At 35.9% G+C, this 19,456-nt stretch overlaps 1 protein-coding gene across 1 annotated transcript; it reads right to left on the bottom strand.

Moving 5' to 3' along the window:
* Positions 1–11,423: 11,423 nt before the first annotated feature.
* LOC141600218 (protein NRT1/ PTR FAMILY 1.2-like) lies at positions 11,424–18,978 on the bottom strand. The gene is made up of 4 exons (XM_074420399.1): positions 18,814–18,978; positions 13,635–13,852; positions 12,960–13,504; positions 11,424–12,528 (listed from the first exon to the last, which is right to left on the bottom strand). Exons 1-4 carry the CDS (start codon positions 18,908–18,910, stop codon positions 11,658–11,660), a joined length of 1,731 nt encoding a protein of 576 aa, XP_074276500.1. The 5' UTR covers positions 18,911–18,978; the 3' UTR covers positions 11,424–11,657.
* Positions 18,979–19,456: the final 478 nt, after the last annotated feature.

Genomic DNA, 19,456 nt, shown 5'->3' with positions numbered 1-19,456 from the left:
GAACATAATACAACTTTGGAATCCACCGTTGGACCCGAGAAGCTTGTCTTGATGTTCCATCTTTTTCATGCAGCGGGAGTGAGCATCCGGTCTCCATCTTTGGTCTTCTCAAAAATTACAATTAAAATTTACAAAAATAAACCTATTTACATTCTAAATAAAAACTGTAATTACAAGGGAAAAATAAAAATGGAGATACGAGATCTCAAAATACAACCAAGACCGTGTTCCATCATTACGGTAACACGTTCTACTAAGGCCACACTAAGTTACAACTGATTGTAAAAAAAATAAATAAATACGTAGTTAAAAGCATTCAAAACATACAAAATAACGATAAATGAAATGCATCAACTAAATTAAATTTATTCGTGACATAATTCCGTAATTATGTTAAATTTATCCAAACCACCTTTAATGATTAAAATTATGTGACAAACCGCTTTAATCAACTTAATTTTAATCCATGATAATCCGTTACTTTAAATCGTTTTAAAATAACTAAATGGTACGTAAGTGAACCGTTTCACTATCAAGCGAATGCATAAAGTCCGTATTATGCATAAAACATGGCCAAAAACCGAATTTTTTTTTTTTTTTTTTATTTTAGCTGCTAATGCCGTGAGCAGCAAAAAGGAACAACAAAAAAAAAATTATTAAACGGCTCAAAAGAGCACGGCCGAACAGAAATTTTTTTTTTTTTTTTTTTTTTATTTTATGTTTCAGCAGCCTTGCCGAGAACAAGAAAAACAGGAAAAAAAATTTTAGCGGCTCAAAGTTTTTTTGCGCGGCCAAAAACAAAAACAAAATCGATTTGACAAAAAAACAATTGTAATTCAAAACTAATCCGTATAGAATTAAATCAACAATTGTCAAAACAACAACATATTGCTATAAAAATTATACACGATAACAATATGCAAGAACAAATCGAAAACAAAAGATTGTCTTTTGAGACATAAACCGTGTGGCACGGATTTCAAGGCAAAACAGAAAACAGCCGAGACACAAAAATGCCGAGACCCAAAAAATCTGCCGAGCCAAAAAAAACAGGCCGCACGGAATTCTAAGCAAAACAAAATCGTTTTTCAACATCGTTTAATGAAAAACACATAGAAAAATTTACGTGGCCTCGCTCTGATACCACTTGAAGGGTAATATCCGTATAAAACCCTTAAATTATAGGACTATAACGTAAATTTAATATGCGATTATTGTCATAAAACGAAAAACATGAGAAAACGATAAAGTATTAGAAATAACCTCGGGTCCTTTGAGATGCGGCCTAAGAACAGAAATCAACAGGGATTTCCTCCTAATCGTTGCACCCAAGACCGTCTGAAACTATGCCCTTTTGCTAGAAATGTATTCTCTAATTGCCTTGCAATATTGAGAGAATTGTTGTGAGTTTTGCTAGATGTGAGATCTAGGTTTAGAGAGGAAATGTTCTCCCAAAACCCTAATAATTTTACAAATGAAAATGATTAGGTTGCAAATGAGGAGAGGCTCTCCTTTTGTTTGCTCTACTCGGCCAAACCGTGAGCCCTCTTGGGAAGTGGGCTTCCACTTCCTTTTAATTTTAACTCGTGGTCCGGTTCGTAAAATGCTAAATGTATATGACGCGGTTTTATTATAAATCGTCATCGGTTATCGGTTATTAAAACATCAACTAATAACTCGGATTAGTTGAAATATTAATACATGTCCGACAAAGACAATATTGTATAATTAAATCCATATACATTAATTAAATATAATCGTTTATATTTAATTTACGAATTAACTGTTTAATTCGCCTTAGCCCATTTTATTTAATCCGTATTAAATAAAATATCTCAACATCGCATTTTGACTAATTACTAGTCAAATAACTCGGACTAACTGCTTAGTCAATTTTCTGGCATCAACATGACTGTATTTTCATACCGTCACATCTCTCAAACGTATCCTATAGGTATGACTTTTAGGGACCAGTTGATCACCGCCATCTGTATGACAATAACGTCAAACTTATCTAGCAAGCCAACCGTTATTGATAAACGTGGACCAACTGATTATAATACAAAAGTATACCCTTTGATCCTTTTAGAGATTTAAATGTTATTGCACTACTTGTAGAGGACACCAGCCCCAACAAGCTCCCACTTGTCCGTACAAGTGTATGTGTAATAACGTTATCCGCACTAACTGGAGGACACAGCTCTAACACGAACTCGGCTAGCCGCCGCCGCTGGATTATACCTCTGGATGTGTGAGCAAATATTAGAACATATAACATGCACAAGGGTAGTTTGTGTACTATGGCAGGTAAAGTCGGCATGAATGCATGATAATTTACTGTGGTATCAAGACAGTGCTAATGTAATGCAAGTATGCAACAGATTGTGGCAGATCAGCATGTATTTTAGGTAGTGTGAAGCAACTGCTTATCTTAAAGTTCTTACAATCTGAAATTATGGGTAAAGAAGTTGAATCAAACCTGAACAAATTCCTTTAGTTCCGTAAAACTCGAGTGCTCACTATATGGAACTCCTGCACAAAGCGAAATGGGATGATTGTAAAAACTGAAGCGGAGGGAAGGCTCAGAATCACAAGAGTTTGAATAACTCACCATAAACTTGGATGTTTCCCTTGGAGTTGGGTTTAATTAAGTCTAATTGATTACCAATGGACTCTGAGAAAGTCCAACCTGTATCAGTATGCATGTTTAGTTTACTCTTAACAATAATTTCCGAGAACTAATTCTTTTTCAAAAAAAAAAAAGTAAATTACAACATCAAGATTTAAGAGGGCAAGATATGTCAGCTAGCAAGTCCAGTAGTCATTGAGTGGTTCTACTCATGATATGGGTTAGGATATTTCCACATGCATTATCGATCTTTCACTCTCCAAATAATTGTTATCCTTAAGCTAAGAATTAGATAATCATTCTTATGAAGTTTTTTCTCTTTTTTTTCACTTTGACCTTATCTTGTGTGATTATTGCTGTTAATTATGCGTGGAAGCCTGTCCGATGACATGCATGGACATAATGTGGAAGGACTGAACGTGTAAATTGATGGGAGTGTAGAGATTAGATGAGTATATGATGATTGGTGAAGATATGGTCAAAGTTGAAAGAGGATAGTAGTAATAATAAAGACGAAAAAGGTAGTGAAGTTGCATGTCTCGTCCATGCTACCAAAGTGAATGCCTTTTCTTTTGGAAATCATGTCGTTTAATCAAGCTGTAATTTTGACCGGTCAGCTATAAAGAGCGTTTCAAATCCTGTGTCTTCTCCTAACTTTGGTCTGGGTTAAGATAAGGTCAAAGTGAAAAAAAAAAGAAAAAAAAGCGTTTCAAATCCTGTATCACCAGAATAACACTACAATAACAACACAATAACACGGGAACAAAAAAGAGAAAAAAAAAATCAAAGTGACATCGGAATAACATCACAATAACATCAGAATAACAATACCACCGGAATAACAGCACAATAACACATGCTAAAAAAATCAAAGTAGTAAAAAAAAAAAATCAAAGTGACACCGAAATAACATCACAATAACAGCAGAATAACAGTAGAATAACAGCACAATAACACGTGGTAAAAAAAAGAAAAAAAATCAAAGTCGTAAAAAAATCAAAGTGGTACCGGAATAATATCACAATAACACCAGAATAACAGCACAATAACATGCGGTAAAAAAACGAGTAAAAAATCAAAGTAGTAAAAAATCAAAGGGACACCGGAATAACATTACAATAACAGCAGAATAACAGTAGAATAACAGCACAATAACACGTGGTAAAAAAAGGAAAAAAAAAATCAAAGTCGTAAAAAAAATCAAAGTAACAACAGAATAACATCACAATAACAGCGGAATAACAATAACAGCACAATAACATGTGTTAAAAAAAAAAAGAAAAAAATCAAAGTAAAAAAAATACAATAACAGCATAATAACACGAGGTAAAAAAAAATTCAAGTAAAAAAAAATCTGGTGCAAAAAGAAAAAGAAAAAAAGGTAACATAACGAGAAAATTAGAGAAAAACATAAGAGAAAAAAAAACTCAAGGTAGTAAAAAAAAAAGCATAATAATAGGAGGTAAAAAAAAAGGAGATAAAAAAATTAGAGTAAAAAAAAAGACTAGAACTAGAAAAAAGAGAAAATAAGTAAATGACAGTGATTTTATATGACATGTAAGATTAGATTTTGGCCATTCATCTCTAATATAATCTAGTGGCTGAGATTTCTAACCCCAAACTCACAACTCACCATAAGAAACCAAACTTACAAGATCCTATCTATCTATCTATATATATATATATATATATATATATATATATATATATATATATATAGAGAGAGAGAGAGAGAGAGAGAGAGAGAGAGATATGATCCTGTGCGAACCTAAAGTTCGGTGCGAACTTACGAACTGACTAAAAAACCAATCAAAAACCAGTCGCGCAAATTTTTTTATGCAACCACTCTTTCACTTTACCTTACCCCCTGCTCCTTCACATCAACTATCCTCCACATCGTCTTTTCCTCTCTTCTCAACCAACAACTTCCACCGTCGGCGCCGGACAGCCAGACCATGCCGGCAACGCCGCTAGTCCTCTGTTCCTCACCAGCGTACTTTCAAATCCCCACTCCCCTCATCCCACAACCAACCATCACACACAAGTACACATTCAACTTCATTGTTGAGACTCCGGCAGATACGTCTTGATAAGCCACCTTAACCCCACCATCCCTTAATGTCATCTTTGTCTTTGTTGTTTTTAGATCTGGAATTTAGATCTACAAATTTTGTCGATGATTGCTTTCTGCCGGCCTCGTGTGTGGGTTTATGTCGAGTAACCGACAACGGTCACTTGAATCCATCACCGTCGGATCAGAGACAGCGGGGGGTGTTCTATGGTGGTTTTATGTTCTTTGGAGGTTGTGGTGGTGTTCTATGGTGGTCGCGGCGGCGTAAAGTGACGTCAGGAAGGAGAAATGAGTCTATAGTCACCGTTTGTATGACAAGTAATGTCACCGGCGATTTTAAGTGTGACGCCATGGGTGCAGGTTGGTCACCGGTGACGGCAAATGATAATGACAACTGTGATGTATGCGAGTTGGACGTTAGATACATAAAACTTAATTGCGGATACATTGTAAATATGTGTATCTAGTGTATGGTTTTGTGTATGTAGTGTAAGGAGGGGAGAGAGGGTGGAGCTTGGGTCTGGACATGTCAGACAGATGTCATGATAGTAGTGATTGGGGTGGCTGTAGTGATCATTGAGGTGGTGATGGGACATGGGTTGGATGGGTGGTGGACCGGTGGTTTGTGGATACGCTCATTAGTACTCTAGGTACACAGTATACTTTTAATGGATACACAAATTGACCTGTGTATTCGGGTGTACTAATTTGTGTATCTGATTTTATTAATTTGTGTATCTCACTAGTCACATGAATACAACCGGTCAGTAGAGATATGAGCAAAGCTTCCACTTGAATCAAATTTTAAGCATTGCTTTGATATGTTCAGAAGTCAGTAGAACATTCTCCCTCGTGTAGTAAAATTGCCGAAAGACCTTAATCAAAGCGGCCGGATAGAGGAGGAACGGAGGAGTGAAAGAAAGAAGAGATATAGCATAGCATGATAGCAATCCTTGTAATTTAATATGAAAATTTGAATGTCTATATTTGATTATGATCTTGATTGTGTCTTTGTGACTCGCACATTTCTTTTTAAAAATTTTGCATTTTTTGGCAATAAGAGCACACATTGCACACTAGTGGTAAGTTTGAATGTTCCCTGCCGTTTATAGTCTTATTGTACAGTCAAATCTACCATCTATAATTCTATATGACCCAAAACTCTTTCTTGTTTGGATTTTGAAACTTGGAGAAGTAAAGCCAAAAATAATTGAGCGTTAGATTTGCAATACTCTAGAAAAAATAATTTATGCTTATTCTGGTATAAAGTGGCCGACTAGCAGTCAATCCAGGCAATAGAATTTAGGATAGATACACTCTTTTAATTTACTAGATACATATCCGTAGCTTGATAGATACACTCCTTTAAGTTACTAGATACATACCTTTAGCTAGCTAGATACACTCTTTTAAGTTACTAGATACATATCCGTAGCTTGATAGATACACTCCGATCCTTTAAGTTACTAGATACATACAATTAGCTTTCTATATACACTCCTTTAAGTTACTAGATACATACCTTTAACTAGCTAGATATACTTCTTTAAATTAGATACATACCCTATAGCTAGATACACACGCTCCTTTGGCAAGTCAGATACACTTCTTTAGATTGATAGATACACTTATTTACCTTACTAGATACACTTTTCTAACAAGATAGATATACATACCCTATAGTTTTTTTTTTTTTTTTTTTGACAATCGGGTTAACGAGACCTACATATTAATAGCACGCTTAGCTATCCTATGAGCGGCTTTATTACAAATTCTAGGAACATAAGCAAAAGAAATACAATGAAAGTTTGCCGCTAGATCGGTTATATCGTCAATAGTGTTCCTTGTCCAATGTTTGAGTTGAGAGAACCGTAGGAATTGGGCAAGAACCTGTAGACAATCAGAGAAAATGTTAATATGGAGGATGTTGCGCGAGAGCGCCCACTTTAAGGCTTCCCTAATTGCCAAAGTTTCCGCTTGTTCAGCATTCTCCGCCATTCCTTTGATACAGAATTCAGAAACAATATCATTATCAACAAGGATGCATCCGCCAAACCCAGCAGCAAACTCCTTAGACCACGCTGCATCCACATAAATATGAGACCGAGAGCAACTCACAGAACTCTGAATCAGAGGAAAGGGTACTCCATTCCTAAGACATACCCTATAGCTAGATACACACAGAGTTGAAGAATAGGAAGAATAGGATTACACACAGTTTTGCGCCCCTCTTGGCCAGATTATATGCTCTCCTATTAATAAATTGCGGTATATAACTAATAGAAAGACAGTGGACGCAGCTAGCAATGTCCATGATTTCTATTATGGTGCTTCTAACTTTCCAATAAAGCTCTTCAGCACCAACAATTTGCAGGATAAATTGAAGACAATCTGTATATAAATCAATGTGAAAGATTTTGCATTGTCGTGCCCAGTCTAAAGCCAAAGCCAAACAGATTCTGCTCGCTTCTGCTTGAATAGCGCTTTCTGCTTTCAAAGTAGTAGCATTTTCACTAAGAACTCTACCTTGCTCGTCCATTGCTATCCAACCCACAGAAGCATTAAGATCCTTGCTCCACGCAGCATCAGTTTTGATTTTGACCTTAGCACATTGTCCGTCCCACCCCAGAGATGATTAAGGTGGGGTGGTAGTTTCTGATTCGCCCGTACTCAAAGTAACTCCTATCATCCTCCCCCCAGTCATGGTTACTAATCTTGTTGTCCATTTGCCTCAAATTTATAGCCTCCAACCTGACCACAAGAGTTTCTTGATAGCACCGCACCGTAAAGCGCCTTCAGGGGATAGAGTCTCTACCCGAAATCTAAAATTGACAGATTTGCCAAATCGTTGCGAGTAGAGAAAGGAATGAACACAAAGCCTTGTCATCAGCATCTTTATCGAAGAATCCAGGGCAACTTATTTCTTGAAACAAGGACAAAGATGCTTCTTTCTCCGCACATTTTTGATTACAGTCTCTTCCCATCCAACTAAGCCACCAGATACATGAGCAGGGCATATGAGCCAGAAAGCAACTTCTCTAATGTCTAAGTCCAAAAGATGACTTCGGTTTGTATCTCCTGACTCCTATCACACAAGATGCTTCTTTCTCCACTACTAGATCACTAGAGGGTCCCGACGATGTTGAAGTTGAACCACGAGAGTGACTTGATTTTTTCCGCTCTCCTTGAAGACGATGTGTTACAGCAACCATAGCTTTCTTTTTCTGCAAGAGATGCACTGTTTCTCCGTAATGCAACAAGTACAAGTTGAAGAAATGGCAAACCCAAAAGAAATGACAGTTTTTTCTTCGGAAGGAAAGAAATGCTAGAAATCATGAAGACCATATTTTTATGTGCACCATATATGTAGTCATACAAGTAAACAAATGAAGGACTATACTGACATGGTTCATTTGCTCAAGATCTGTATTAGTTGTCACCGACATGGATCATTGTTATAATAAACTAGTATAGTTGGGAAAGGCATGAGAGGTTGATACTTATGACCTGGGTTCGAACCCAGTTTGCCTTTACACCAAAATTATTGTTATAATAATCGTGTTTATAAAACGATGGATACAACGGTCTTATATACGGATTAAGGTTTTGGATTAGCCAAAAGAAATAATGTACATAATGAATGAATAAACATTAAATTTTAAGAAATAAAATGAAAAAATGAATACCTTAAATATGTCTTGAGGATAAGCACCATCAAGCAAAAAGATCAAACAAGAACAAAAGCCTCTGGTAATTTCAGAATCACTATCTGCACCAAACCTCGTTTGCAACCAAGTGATCTTTTTTATGTCATCATAACAAAGCAAAATTAACTCTCTCTCGCATCGCTAGAAAAGAGGGGAAAAAAAGTAGTATGACTATATGAAAGAACACAAACATAGCATCATCTAGAAAAAATAGTTTATGTGGGGATGATGCGAAAATGAGCAGAGCAACGAGGCATACATAGACTTAGGAAGTTCATCTTCATCAACGATCCAATCTTCACCAGGTCTTCAAGAGAAATGAGAAGTGTGTTACCGCAATTGGCATCCTGATTTCAAAATAAAATCATTCACATTCCTGTAAGAATTGTCCTTTATTTTCATTCTATTTTGTGATTGACGGTCATTGAACTGATTTAAACATATCTAACATCCTTCACAGTGACCAATTAATATCTCCATGTTATTAAATTTGACTACTTGAGCACTATCTACACAACTTTGGACTGCAAGAAAAAGAGAGACCGAAATTGTAGGGAATGAACAAAAAAGGAATACAACCCGGGAAATGGCCTCAAAGTGAAGGAGATCGCGAGCGAGGGTCGCCAAGAAGAACAAAGTACCTTATTTTATCTTCTTCGTAATCCTTTCACCAGAGTACGCCTTCCCTTGAGTCATAGGGCTAGAAATAAACCATAGAAGTCGCCTGAAAATACCAGATACAACAAATTACACATGGGATTATTATCGGATACACATGGTATTACTACTAGATACACAAATCGATTTGTGTATCTAATAGTAAAACCATGTGTATCCCGGCTGGTATATTTTGTATCCACGATCCATAGATCAACTACGACCACCCACCTGGCCACCACCACCATCAACACACCCGATAATAATTCATGGTATGCCCAACATAGCACATCTCTATCATGCTAGATACACACATTTACCTTTCTAAATACACATCTCTGACATGCTAGATACACACATTTACCTTTCTAAATACACATCTCTGACATGCTAGATACACTCCTTTTCCTTAGTAGATACACATTTATGACATGCTAAATACACTCCTCTTTGTGTTAATTTGATCTAACTATGTCATATTTCCCCGCTTGATCCTCAATAAACTCCATTTAGGTGCTCAATTATGCAAGGGACAACAAATACATTTGTCCCAAACTCCCAATTGGACCATGCCTAGCCAGAATTCCTAAACTAATAACCTTACCAGTCATCCAAAAAGCCATCACCGGCTCCATTTATTTTTGTCAAAACCTAATGTAAGGCAAAAAGGATGTAAAAATAATAAATCTGGATGGCTTGGACCATCACGGCAAGCCAGCAACACCAACATTCGACCCAGCTGCTAATAAATCATAAATCTACAACCACCACCATTTGAATAGTCCGATGAACAAAGACGATATCCAACAATCTCCTATCCGGATGTCATACCTTCTGAATAGGACATGACTATTTCGTGAGTAATATGCACATGTATCCGATAATATATAAGTGTATCTAGAAGTACTAATCTATGTATCCACATACCATCACCATTGAACCCATGACTCATCACCACACATGACTAGTCCACCACCGCCTCTGCTTACTCCCACGACCACCACCACGCATGACCACCTCGCCCGCATTGCCGTCACCACACACCGACAAGACCACCCGAGTGATTTGTCACAATTTTATGACTCATTGTCATTTGAATAAATCGATAGTCTCGGAGATAACGAGCACGACGATGCAATTGGGATATATGCAAGTATCTACAATCAAAATCACAAAATTGTTTGACAAGATACGATCTCAAATCAAGTACTAAACCCTAAATTTTCGAACTCCAATTGTTTAGTAAAACCTAATTTTTTGTAGATACTATTCATGAAAAGGGGAAATAGAAGTCGGAATAAAATCTTACCTTTTCGATAATGGTGAACGGAGGTGTAATAATGGGTGCGTAGAGGAAACACGGGAGAGAGGATGTTAATTAGATGGAACTTTGAGATGAAATGAAGGTAGTGAAATGAGATGCTTGGTGACAGACAGCACAATGTCCGACGGTCGTTTGGAAGCTCCGACGGGTGGTGGCGGTATATTGGATAAGGGAGAGGGAAAGGTAAGGTGGATAAGAATGAGAGAGAAGGAAGTCGGGGTTTGAGTTTGGTGTTGGAATAGAAAAGAGGGATGCGCGTCTTTTATATTTGGGGTAGTTCGTACAGTTCGTACGGAACTTTAGTTCGCACCTGACCCCGACCCTATATATATATATATATATATATATATATATATATATATATGCATAAGAGGATTTAAATGAGGCTAGGAAAAGGAGCCTCTAAATATTATCTTCCTAAAAATACAATGTGAACATATCACTTGATTGGGAGATTGATTGATAGAGTATCACTTGACTAATCCTTTGATTTATCTTGTTGATTTGTTTCTTGCTTTGCAGGTATAGAAGATATATGGTTAATATATTTTACATAGTAGAATTTCATTTTTTTAGCCTTTATATAATAGGCATACAATAACCTAATAATCTACCTCATTAATTTCTCCTCTATTAATACAATAACCTATTATATAAAGGCTAAAAAATGAAATTCTACAGTGTAAAATATTTGGTTCAATTCTAATTTAATTTCCATGAAATATCATTTTCTTTGCTTTACATTACAAACATCAAAATATCTTGATTCACAAAAACAATCAATAATCAAAATATCTTGATTCACAAAAACAATCAATATGCATGCCTACAGAAACTACAGAAAATTCAACTGTTTCAACCTTGGATACTAGAATATTTGATGATCCTTATCATCAGATCATCCAATAATGCAGCAACTCACAGTTCACTTCAATCGAAAGAATTTGTGCAGATGGAGCATAAGCATCAACTGTGCACTCGCAACAAAGAATAAGACATGATTTATTTGTTAAATGAAATCTAAAAAAACCAGCAGAAGCTCAAGCTAATCACATGAAATTAAATGGATTCAAGTTGATAATTATATGTGTGAGCATTTGTCTATCTTTAGAATTGTATACTTTGTAATTGCTGTAAGTTTATCAATGAAGCTGCTTACATTTTAGCAAAAAAAAAAAAGAAAGAAAAGAAAAGAGAACCAACTTATGACATCCTGAAGGAATATTCAGTATCTACATGACTGAAATTATGTAGACTTAAAAGATCAAATTATTCATCAGAAATCATCTCATCCTCGGGCCGTAACATGTGTTGAGCATCAGACGGGCCGTAAGCCTGGCTACAGAAAAGATAATAGAAGAAATTGAGCAAGTAAAGCCCGGTAAGAAGCCAATAGTAATAATCTATGTGACCCTTGTTTATGTTGCTCGAAACCCAACTCTCTTTCCCACCCTTACTTGTAATACTGTCAATTGTGTTCATTAGCAAAGTTGATAGCAGACCCGCCACTGAACCACCCAGTGATCCGATATTCGTGGCAATACTCGACATCGTCTTCGGGAATTCCAAATAAAAGAACTCAGTTTGGGAGATCACCAGAAACGCCTCACCCATACCAGCAAACAGGGAATGAAATAACAGCCAAAATGCAGACATGTTAACCACCCCACTTGGGTTATCCGAAAAACCTTGTTGGATCGCCTTTTCACGACGAACACCCTCTACGATTGCAGTAGCAGCCACCGACATAGTAAAAAGTATCAACCCGATTCCCATTCGGGTTCTAGGGGTCAAGCGGGCAGGTTTACCTAAAATTTTCGTGGCTAAAGGGATTAGTATACGATCATAAATGAGGATCCATAGTACAATTGCGATGATTAAGAAGGACCCAAACGAGCCAGCCGGGACTTCAAAGTTTTCGGTTAGATGACGGTCCATGGACCGAGCTTGGAGAACGCTTGCAGTTGCGATGCCATTAACAGACACTATAATCCCTGCTGACATGATCGGGAGCACCTTGATGATTGCTTTGACCTCTTCTACTTGATCTATCTCACACAATGTCCAGGGATTTAAAACCGCTCCATCTAAGGCAAGTTCTTCCTTAGCATTAACAATGATGCACGCCTTGTCTAAGCACCTATACTTAACACAGATTGTCAGAATTTTCTCTCTGCAAATGGAAACTAACGTAGAAATTGTGACAGTAAGAAAGGCGGGAATACAATTTTCGAACGACAACATTAACACTATGCTTCAAGAGCCACCGTGCAAGTGGGAGGCTAGAAGGGTTTAGCATACCTAGTCCTACTCATGTTATAAGAGGGAGTCTGTTTTTGGATTACACACAATGACAATTGATTCGAGATTAACCATAAGATCATAGTAAAGTCTTTGATCTCTCAAAATAAAACAAAGGTTCAAGATGGAGGACTCATTTTTTGACGATTACCAAGTTAAATCCTTAAATTGCTTAGTACTCCGGATATTAAACCATTGATTCGGGCAAGTAAAAGCTTAAGCTAATGATTGCAGTGTAATACTTAAAAATTAGTGGCAAAGAAAGACGACCTTAGTTTATCTGTTGGGATTTTCAACCTTGATCCCTTCCTCTGGTGGTAGACTAAATCATCTCTTCCAATCAAAGTGAGGCGTCTCTTCTTCCACGCAGCCACCAAAACCCGAGCAAATGATGCCGGTGACCCTCCCTTGGGCTTCAACTTGATATACATGGGGGAAGCCATATAAAAAGAAAGAAAAGACAATAGCATGAATGCAACAGGAACTCCAAACCCGACTTTCCAACCATAGTTTTCTTGAATGTAGACCAAAACCGTCATTGCAACTATAGCAGCAACACCACAAGCAAACTGAGTCCAATTTAAGACTTGCTCTATGAGGTTTGGCCGTCTTGCAATATCATCACTGCTCAACTGATCTGCCGCAAAGGGGAAGGTAGATGACCTTACTCCCCCTGCCCCAAGCGACATTAGAATGAACGATGAAATTAGAAGGCCAAGTTGGAGTACGTTTGGGGATCGACATTGATCTGATTGAGACTCGTTGCATGGAGTTGCACCGGGAATCATAGCAGTAAACCAAAGAAAAATCATCCCCTAAAACACACAGTTTTTATTAACAATTGTACTACATAATGATAATCTGGGAGACGCATAATTAATTAGACAGGCCGACTAGATAATGCAAGGAATTAAAAAGATTGGGTAAATGAAGAGGTATGTATACCAGGAGACTAATGACGGAACCAAATCCGATCATATGGTAGCGACTGACACAAGAATCTGCAAGGAAAGCACCAGCGACAGGAGTAAAATTCATGGCAGCGGACCAGAAGTAAATGTAGTTGGAGCCGGTGGTCAACTTCATCCCGTAACTTCCCATCAAATACACTATCATGTTTGGCGACAGCCCCAAACTTGCCACATTTTCAAATGCCTTGTTTACTGTATGCAACCCAATTAAACATAATCGGTATGGTCAGCCAGAAATTAGTAAATTACTACTCAGTAGCATTTTGGTGCATAAACCCACCTTTACATTTCATGAAATATCCAAACGGCGAGTCAAAAACTCATTTTCAATCATTCAGGAATTGTGGTTACAGACTTAAGATACTGGGCGCAGTAGAAACTCATTTGACATCGTTGCTCATACAACATGCCCATTTACTGATGCTATATTCTCATCTTGTACTGGATAACGATTTGCATGTATGCGTACGACGGTTTTATTACCTTAGAACTGGTAAAGATGAAAATATATAGTCGATAACAAATACGCAAGTCGCATATTTATCGCCAAAATTATAATTAAAATTCAAGAATATGACATTTCTAACTCATTGCCCACATACGAATGTGGAGAGTATTGTTAAAAAAACGGATGATTAATTCATTACATGTCAACTTTGATTAGTCAGGCATTGTAATTAAAATTAGATTTAGACCATGTTCTTTTGGACTTAAAGTCGCTGATCTTAACTTATAGGTACTTCATTTTTATAGGAGCTGAAATTAACTTTTCTGAACTTAACTTATAGAGCTTAACTTTTCTTAATTGAGAAATTTTAACTTGAATTAACTTTAATTTAATTTCACTTAATACTTACCAATACAATACCAATTATTATTATTATTATTTATTATTATTATTATTATTTATTATTATTATTATTATTATTATTATTATTATTATTATTATTATTATTATTATTATTATTATTATTATTATTCACTGTTGTCAGAATCCCGATTCGATCCTATGATTCTACGATTTTACGATCCAAAAATGCTTGTCCGATCCCGGATCCTACGATTCTATCATGTTTGTAGAATCTTACGATCCTATTTATTTGAAATTTTCTAGAGGTAGGGTCATAGTACGATCTTACGATCCTACGATCCGACTCCATAGTAAACATATTAAAATAAATTTTATATAACGACATCGTAAAATCCAAATTTCATGTCATTTGTCGAAACATGTTCATGAAATGATACTAAAATCATTAATTATCAATATTTTGGGTATAAATAAGTGTTTTGATCTTCAATTATATATTTTTACCAAATAAAAACTATATTTAGTGAATTTGTAGAATCTTACGATTCTACGATTCGATTCGATTCTACCGATTCGATCCTACCCTCCCCATCGATTCAAAGTAGAATCCCGATCCTGACAACATTGTTATTATTATTAGGGACATGCTAAATCCCGCACACTATTTTACTAAATCCCGCACATTTCCTCCCCTTGTTCCGAGTGTACCCCTGTCATTTTTTCACACCTACCAGGAGAAGAAAATGAAAAACCCCAAAAAATAATCATCTCACCCTTCATCCCCTCCCAATCACCCTCCCCCCACCTCCCTGCACCAGCGGCCACCACCCTCCTCCGCCCCCATACATATACCGGCACCCCTCCCAACGCCGAGCATCACATACACCGACCGAACATACGAACTCCGCACCAACAGAGACATCGTCGTACTCCGACGATGACGATGAATATTTGCAGCAACCAAATCTGGAAAATGCTTTTTCGATTGATTCATCATCAATTATATCTATCAGATGCGTTTAATATTTGTAGCCTTGTAGTTTGCATCATGTTCATTTGTCAAAAAGTTTGTCGTTTCAATTTAATCAGCCTATTGATTATCAAATTAATCCATCCATTCAAAACCTACTTCTTTTTTTAAAAAAAAAACTTCTTTTGAAAAAAAAAAATAATTAAATCAATTCAAAGACGATTTTAATAAAATGGTTGATAGATTTTAGAAATTACATTTGGATATGCGAATTACAATCATAATTGTCGAGTTGTTAATGAATTGGTTAGGTTGAGAAAGAGAAGGAGACAACTCTTTTAGGGTTTTTTATGAGCAAGGGTAGTTATGGAATATTAGGGAGAAGTGTGGGATTTAGTAAAAGGTAGTGCGGGATTTAGCAATTGCGTATTATTTATTATGAGAAAATATTGTTAAAAAAAATAGCTTGAAACACAAGTTAAGATAATAAAATACTTTCCTTTATATAAAGAGTGTTAATTTTCGCAGTATGCATTTTCTTTATTACAGTTCACTATTGACAATTATACACCTCCCATTTTCCCTCTCATTTTTTCTCCCATTCCCTTTTACTTCTTTCACCTCTAATGTCCTCTCTCATCCATTAACACCGTCAAAGCGTGTACTACGTAAATAAATTTCACAGACAATGTAATGCGCAGTAATGGAAAAAAAAAAGAAAAAGAAAAAAAAAATGAAAAAGTAAAACAACGTAATGACCTGCACCAACACCAACAACTAGTCAACCGCTCTTGATCCTCCCCTATACCATCAGCCTGCCGGTGGCCACAACCCTTCCCGCCGCCAGACACCAACCGCCCTCACGCGCATCGGTTCTCCGCCGCCCACATCGCCGGCGAGCAGCCACCGCCATACTACACCATCCCCTTCCATTAACAATAGTAATTACAAATACAAACCCTAAATTAAAAATAAACTATACAAATTGAAAGGAAAAACACTAATTCGATTAATAATAAAATAATTAACGAACAAAGTACTTGTTTTGAACTCAAATTATTATTCATAATTAAAGAAATCTGTTGATTTTGAGAGGAATTAGGGTTAGTAGTAGAGAGAATTAGATGGAAAATTTAGTCGGGTAACAAATGGAAAATTTTAGGCAAAAAGTATTATAATGAGTAAAATGTGTACTGCGAAAAATAAATTATGTATATAAATTAGTATGTTCATGTATATTACCCTAATACATAAAAATAAAAAATAAATCACATTTTAGATTTTTTTATCTAATCATCTAGTTCCATATAATCATCCTCCTCTTCGATCATTTTCTTCATCTTCATTTGAGCTCACCCCGTCGCATCCATTGTCTCGTCAAATTTTTTTGACTATGTTATTTCGCATCTTGTACATAGCTTTTTTACCGCTTGTTATCAAACATGCCTGAATTTGTTGTCCCTAGAACGTTCTCATGTTGTATAACATGTGTCCTAAGAGTGTGCATCCGTATAAAATATTTTTTTTAGTATAAAATATGAGTGGGGAATAGGCAAGAGTGCGGTAGAAATTAAATATTTTTTATTTTTTTAGTATAAAATATAGGATAATAATTAATCTTGAATTGTTTTAAAAATCGATTTGCATGAAAGTCGTATAATTTTTTTAAAACTCGTCAATATTATAAAAATTTTAATTTTGCTTAACTTTTAGAGTTTAATTTTTCTGAACTTAACTTAATTTTGCTGAACTTTTCTGAACTTAATTTTGATGAAATTTTCTGAACTTAACTTAAGGAGCTGAAATTAACTCAATTTTGCTAAACTTTTCTGAACTTAACTTAATTTTGCTGAACTTAACTTAAAGGGAGTGACTTTAAGTCCAAAAGAACAAGGCCTTAGTGGTGTTAGACTATAAAATCAATCCTAGGACCACCAACCAATCACCTTTTAAGTTTTTAGCTTTTGGTTGAGATGGTTCTTTACATAGTATCATAATTTTTTCTAAAATGGAATACCGAATATTAGCAGGTTTCGAGGCCTGTGTTTGCATCCTCACTCCTCACTCCTAGCCTGAAGGATATTCGTGTGAGGGCGTGTCAGGGCCGTCTTGGAGTTTTCGGGCCCCTGTGCGAAAATTCAAAATTCAAAATGGGGGCCCTATTATTGTTCGGAAGCGAAAATTTTCTAAGTTTTATATAAATCTTATTTTGCACATATCATGAAACAAACGTAAATTTTATTATAAAGTCAATTTCTTAATAAATTAAACCCATGTAAGAATATAAAATTATTAGTTATTTAATTTCGTGAGCCAATTTGAAAGTCGTCTCCCAATTGTTTTGGGTATTTTTTAAGTGATTTTAATTATTAGAAATTATTTTAAATTGGATTGAACTTTTAAGTACAAGATATGGGTATGATCTAATACTTATTTAGAGTCCCATTTGCTAGAAATAGGATATATGGTCATATGGAAATAAAAACTATTATGTGGGCCAACTGTACAAATGCAAGCAAAATAAAAGACGGGAGAGGCGTAAGAATCGAACACAGGACTTAAGTATTGGGAGGCAGAAAACAAACCATTGACACACAATTCTTTCCACATTCCAACTATGCGCTAGATTAACTTGTCATTTAGGTATGTTTTTGGGCCCAAAATTTGGGGGCCCTGTGCAGCCGCACGGGCTGAAAGACGGGCCTAGGGCGTGTTAGAGACTTGGAGTAGAAAATCAATCGCAGGTTACCAACCATCAACTAAGCTAAGCTTTTGGTTGAGATGGTTGGTTGACAAGTGGACCCATTTATGTTTCAAGTTTTAATCAATCCCTTCGGCCATAAGAAAATCAGAAATCTCATGGTGTTGACTAAAAAAATTCAGTTAGTCTTACTGAAGACGGGTCGGAACAAGTGACGGGTAATGCCACTCACAAAATGGATAGGGGGACAAGGTAGGGGCACCCCATGTGCTTCCCTCTCTCCTCTATTTGGGTCATTTGTGAGAGGAAATGGTATCCGTCACTCCAAAGTGACGGATACGTGGCGTCTTCAATGAGATTTTGTGAAAAAAATTATCCATCAACATGTGTATACCTCGGAAATTGGAATTCTCTCTGTTTTTTTTTTTTTTTTTTTTCTTAACTCGAACAATATAACTAGCCAACTAGGCTTAATTAAGCCCATGTATCGCGAGGTCGAGAAGTGATTTATTAAAGTACGTAAATGGATTTGTCAAAGGCAATGAGCAAGCTTAATTAAGTTGAGAAAATCAATTTACATAGTTGGATAAATGAGTTCCCATGCATATGATTCAAGTGAGAAGTGATACAGAAATAGGTAATGGTAGAAAAGAGAGAGGGAAAATGCATACCAATGATAAAAGGGAGAGTCCTAAAACCACCCTTGGATTTGGAGGAGTGGAGGAGGAGAGCTTCTTCTTCGTCCGTCATCATCTTCTGGTCTTGCATCACTACTACCTAGCTTTATCGCAACTTATACCCCTGCACACTACATTTGCCACACTTTCACATTACACGTGGTGCATGTGTTGTCGTTACGCTATTATATCTTGTCATAATAATAACAATTACTCCCGTTTACATACCAATTTTCTAAAATAATTCTCGTTTATAATTTTTTAAATTACTCTCTTAATATGTATTTTTTTATCAAAGTTGCTTCAAAACTCCAAATTGGTTGACTTATTCTGTCTGTTTTTGAACTTATTATCATTATTATACCTTTCAATGTATAAATTGGCTAAGCCACAAACGTAATAAGTTCATAAACAGACGGAATAAGTGACTTAAGTTGGAGTTTGAAGCATTTTTTTTGACAAAAATGCATTTTAAGGGAGATTTTAAAAAAACAATTATAAAAGGAAATTATTTTAAAAAATTGGTTTGTAAAAGGGAGTAATTTCTAATTTACTCTAATATAAGAGTAATAATAATAATAATAATAATAATAATAATAATAATAATAATAATAATAATAATAATAATAATAATAAT

The sequence above is a fragment of the Silene latifolia genome, chromosome 9, assembly GCF_048544455.1.
Source record: "Silene latifolia isolate original U9 population chromosome 9, ASM4854445v1, whole genome shotgun sequence".
In the NCBI taxonomy this organism is placed as follows: Eukaryota; Viridiplantae; Streptophyta; class Magnoliopsida; order Caryophyllales; family Caryophyllaceae; genus Silene; species Silene latifolia.
This window is presented reverse-complemented; position numbering and strand designations above follow the sequence as displayed.

Coding starts and splice junctions, on each gene's coding strand:
- LOC141600218 (XM_074420399.1), bottom strand. CDS start 18,910: ATGCAAGACCAGAAGATGATGACGGACGAAGAAGAAGCTCTCCTCCTC. Junction 13,853..18,813: donor GACTCTCCCTTTTATCATTG/GTATGCATTTTC, acceptor GGTTGCATACAG/TAAACAAGGCATTTGAAAAT. Junction 12,529..12,959: donor ATCCCAACAGATAAACTAAG/GTCGTCTTTCTT, acceptor TGTTAAGTATAG/GTGCTTAGACAAGGCGTGCA.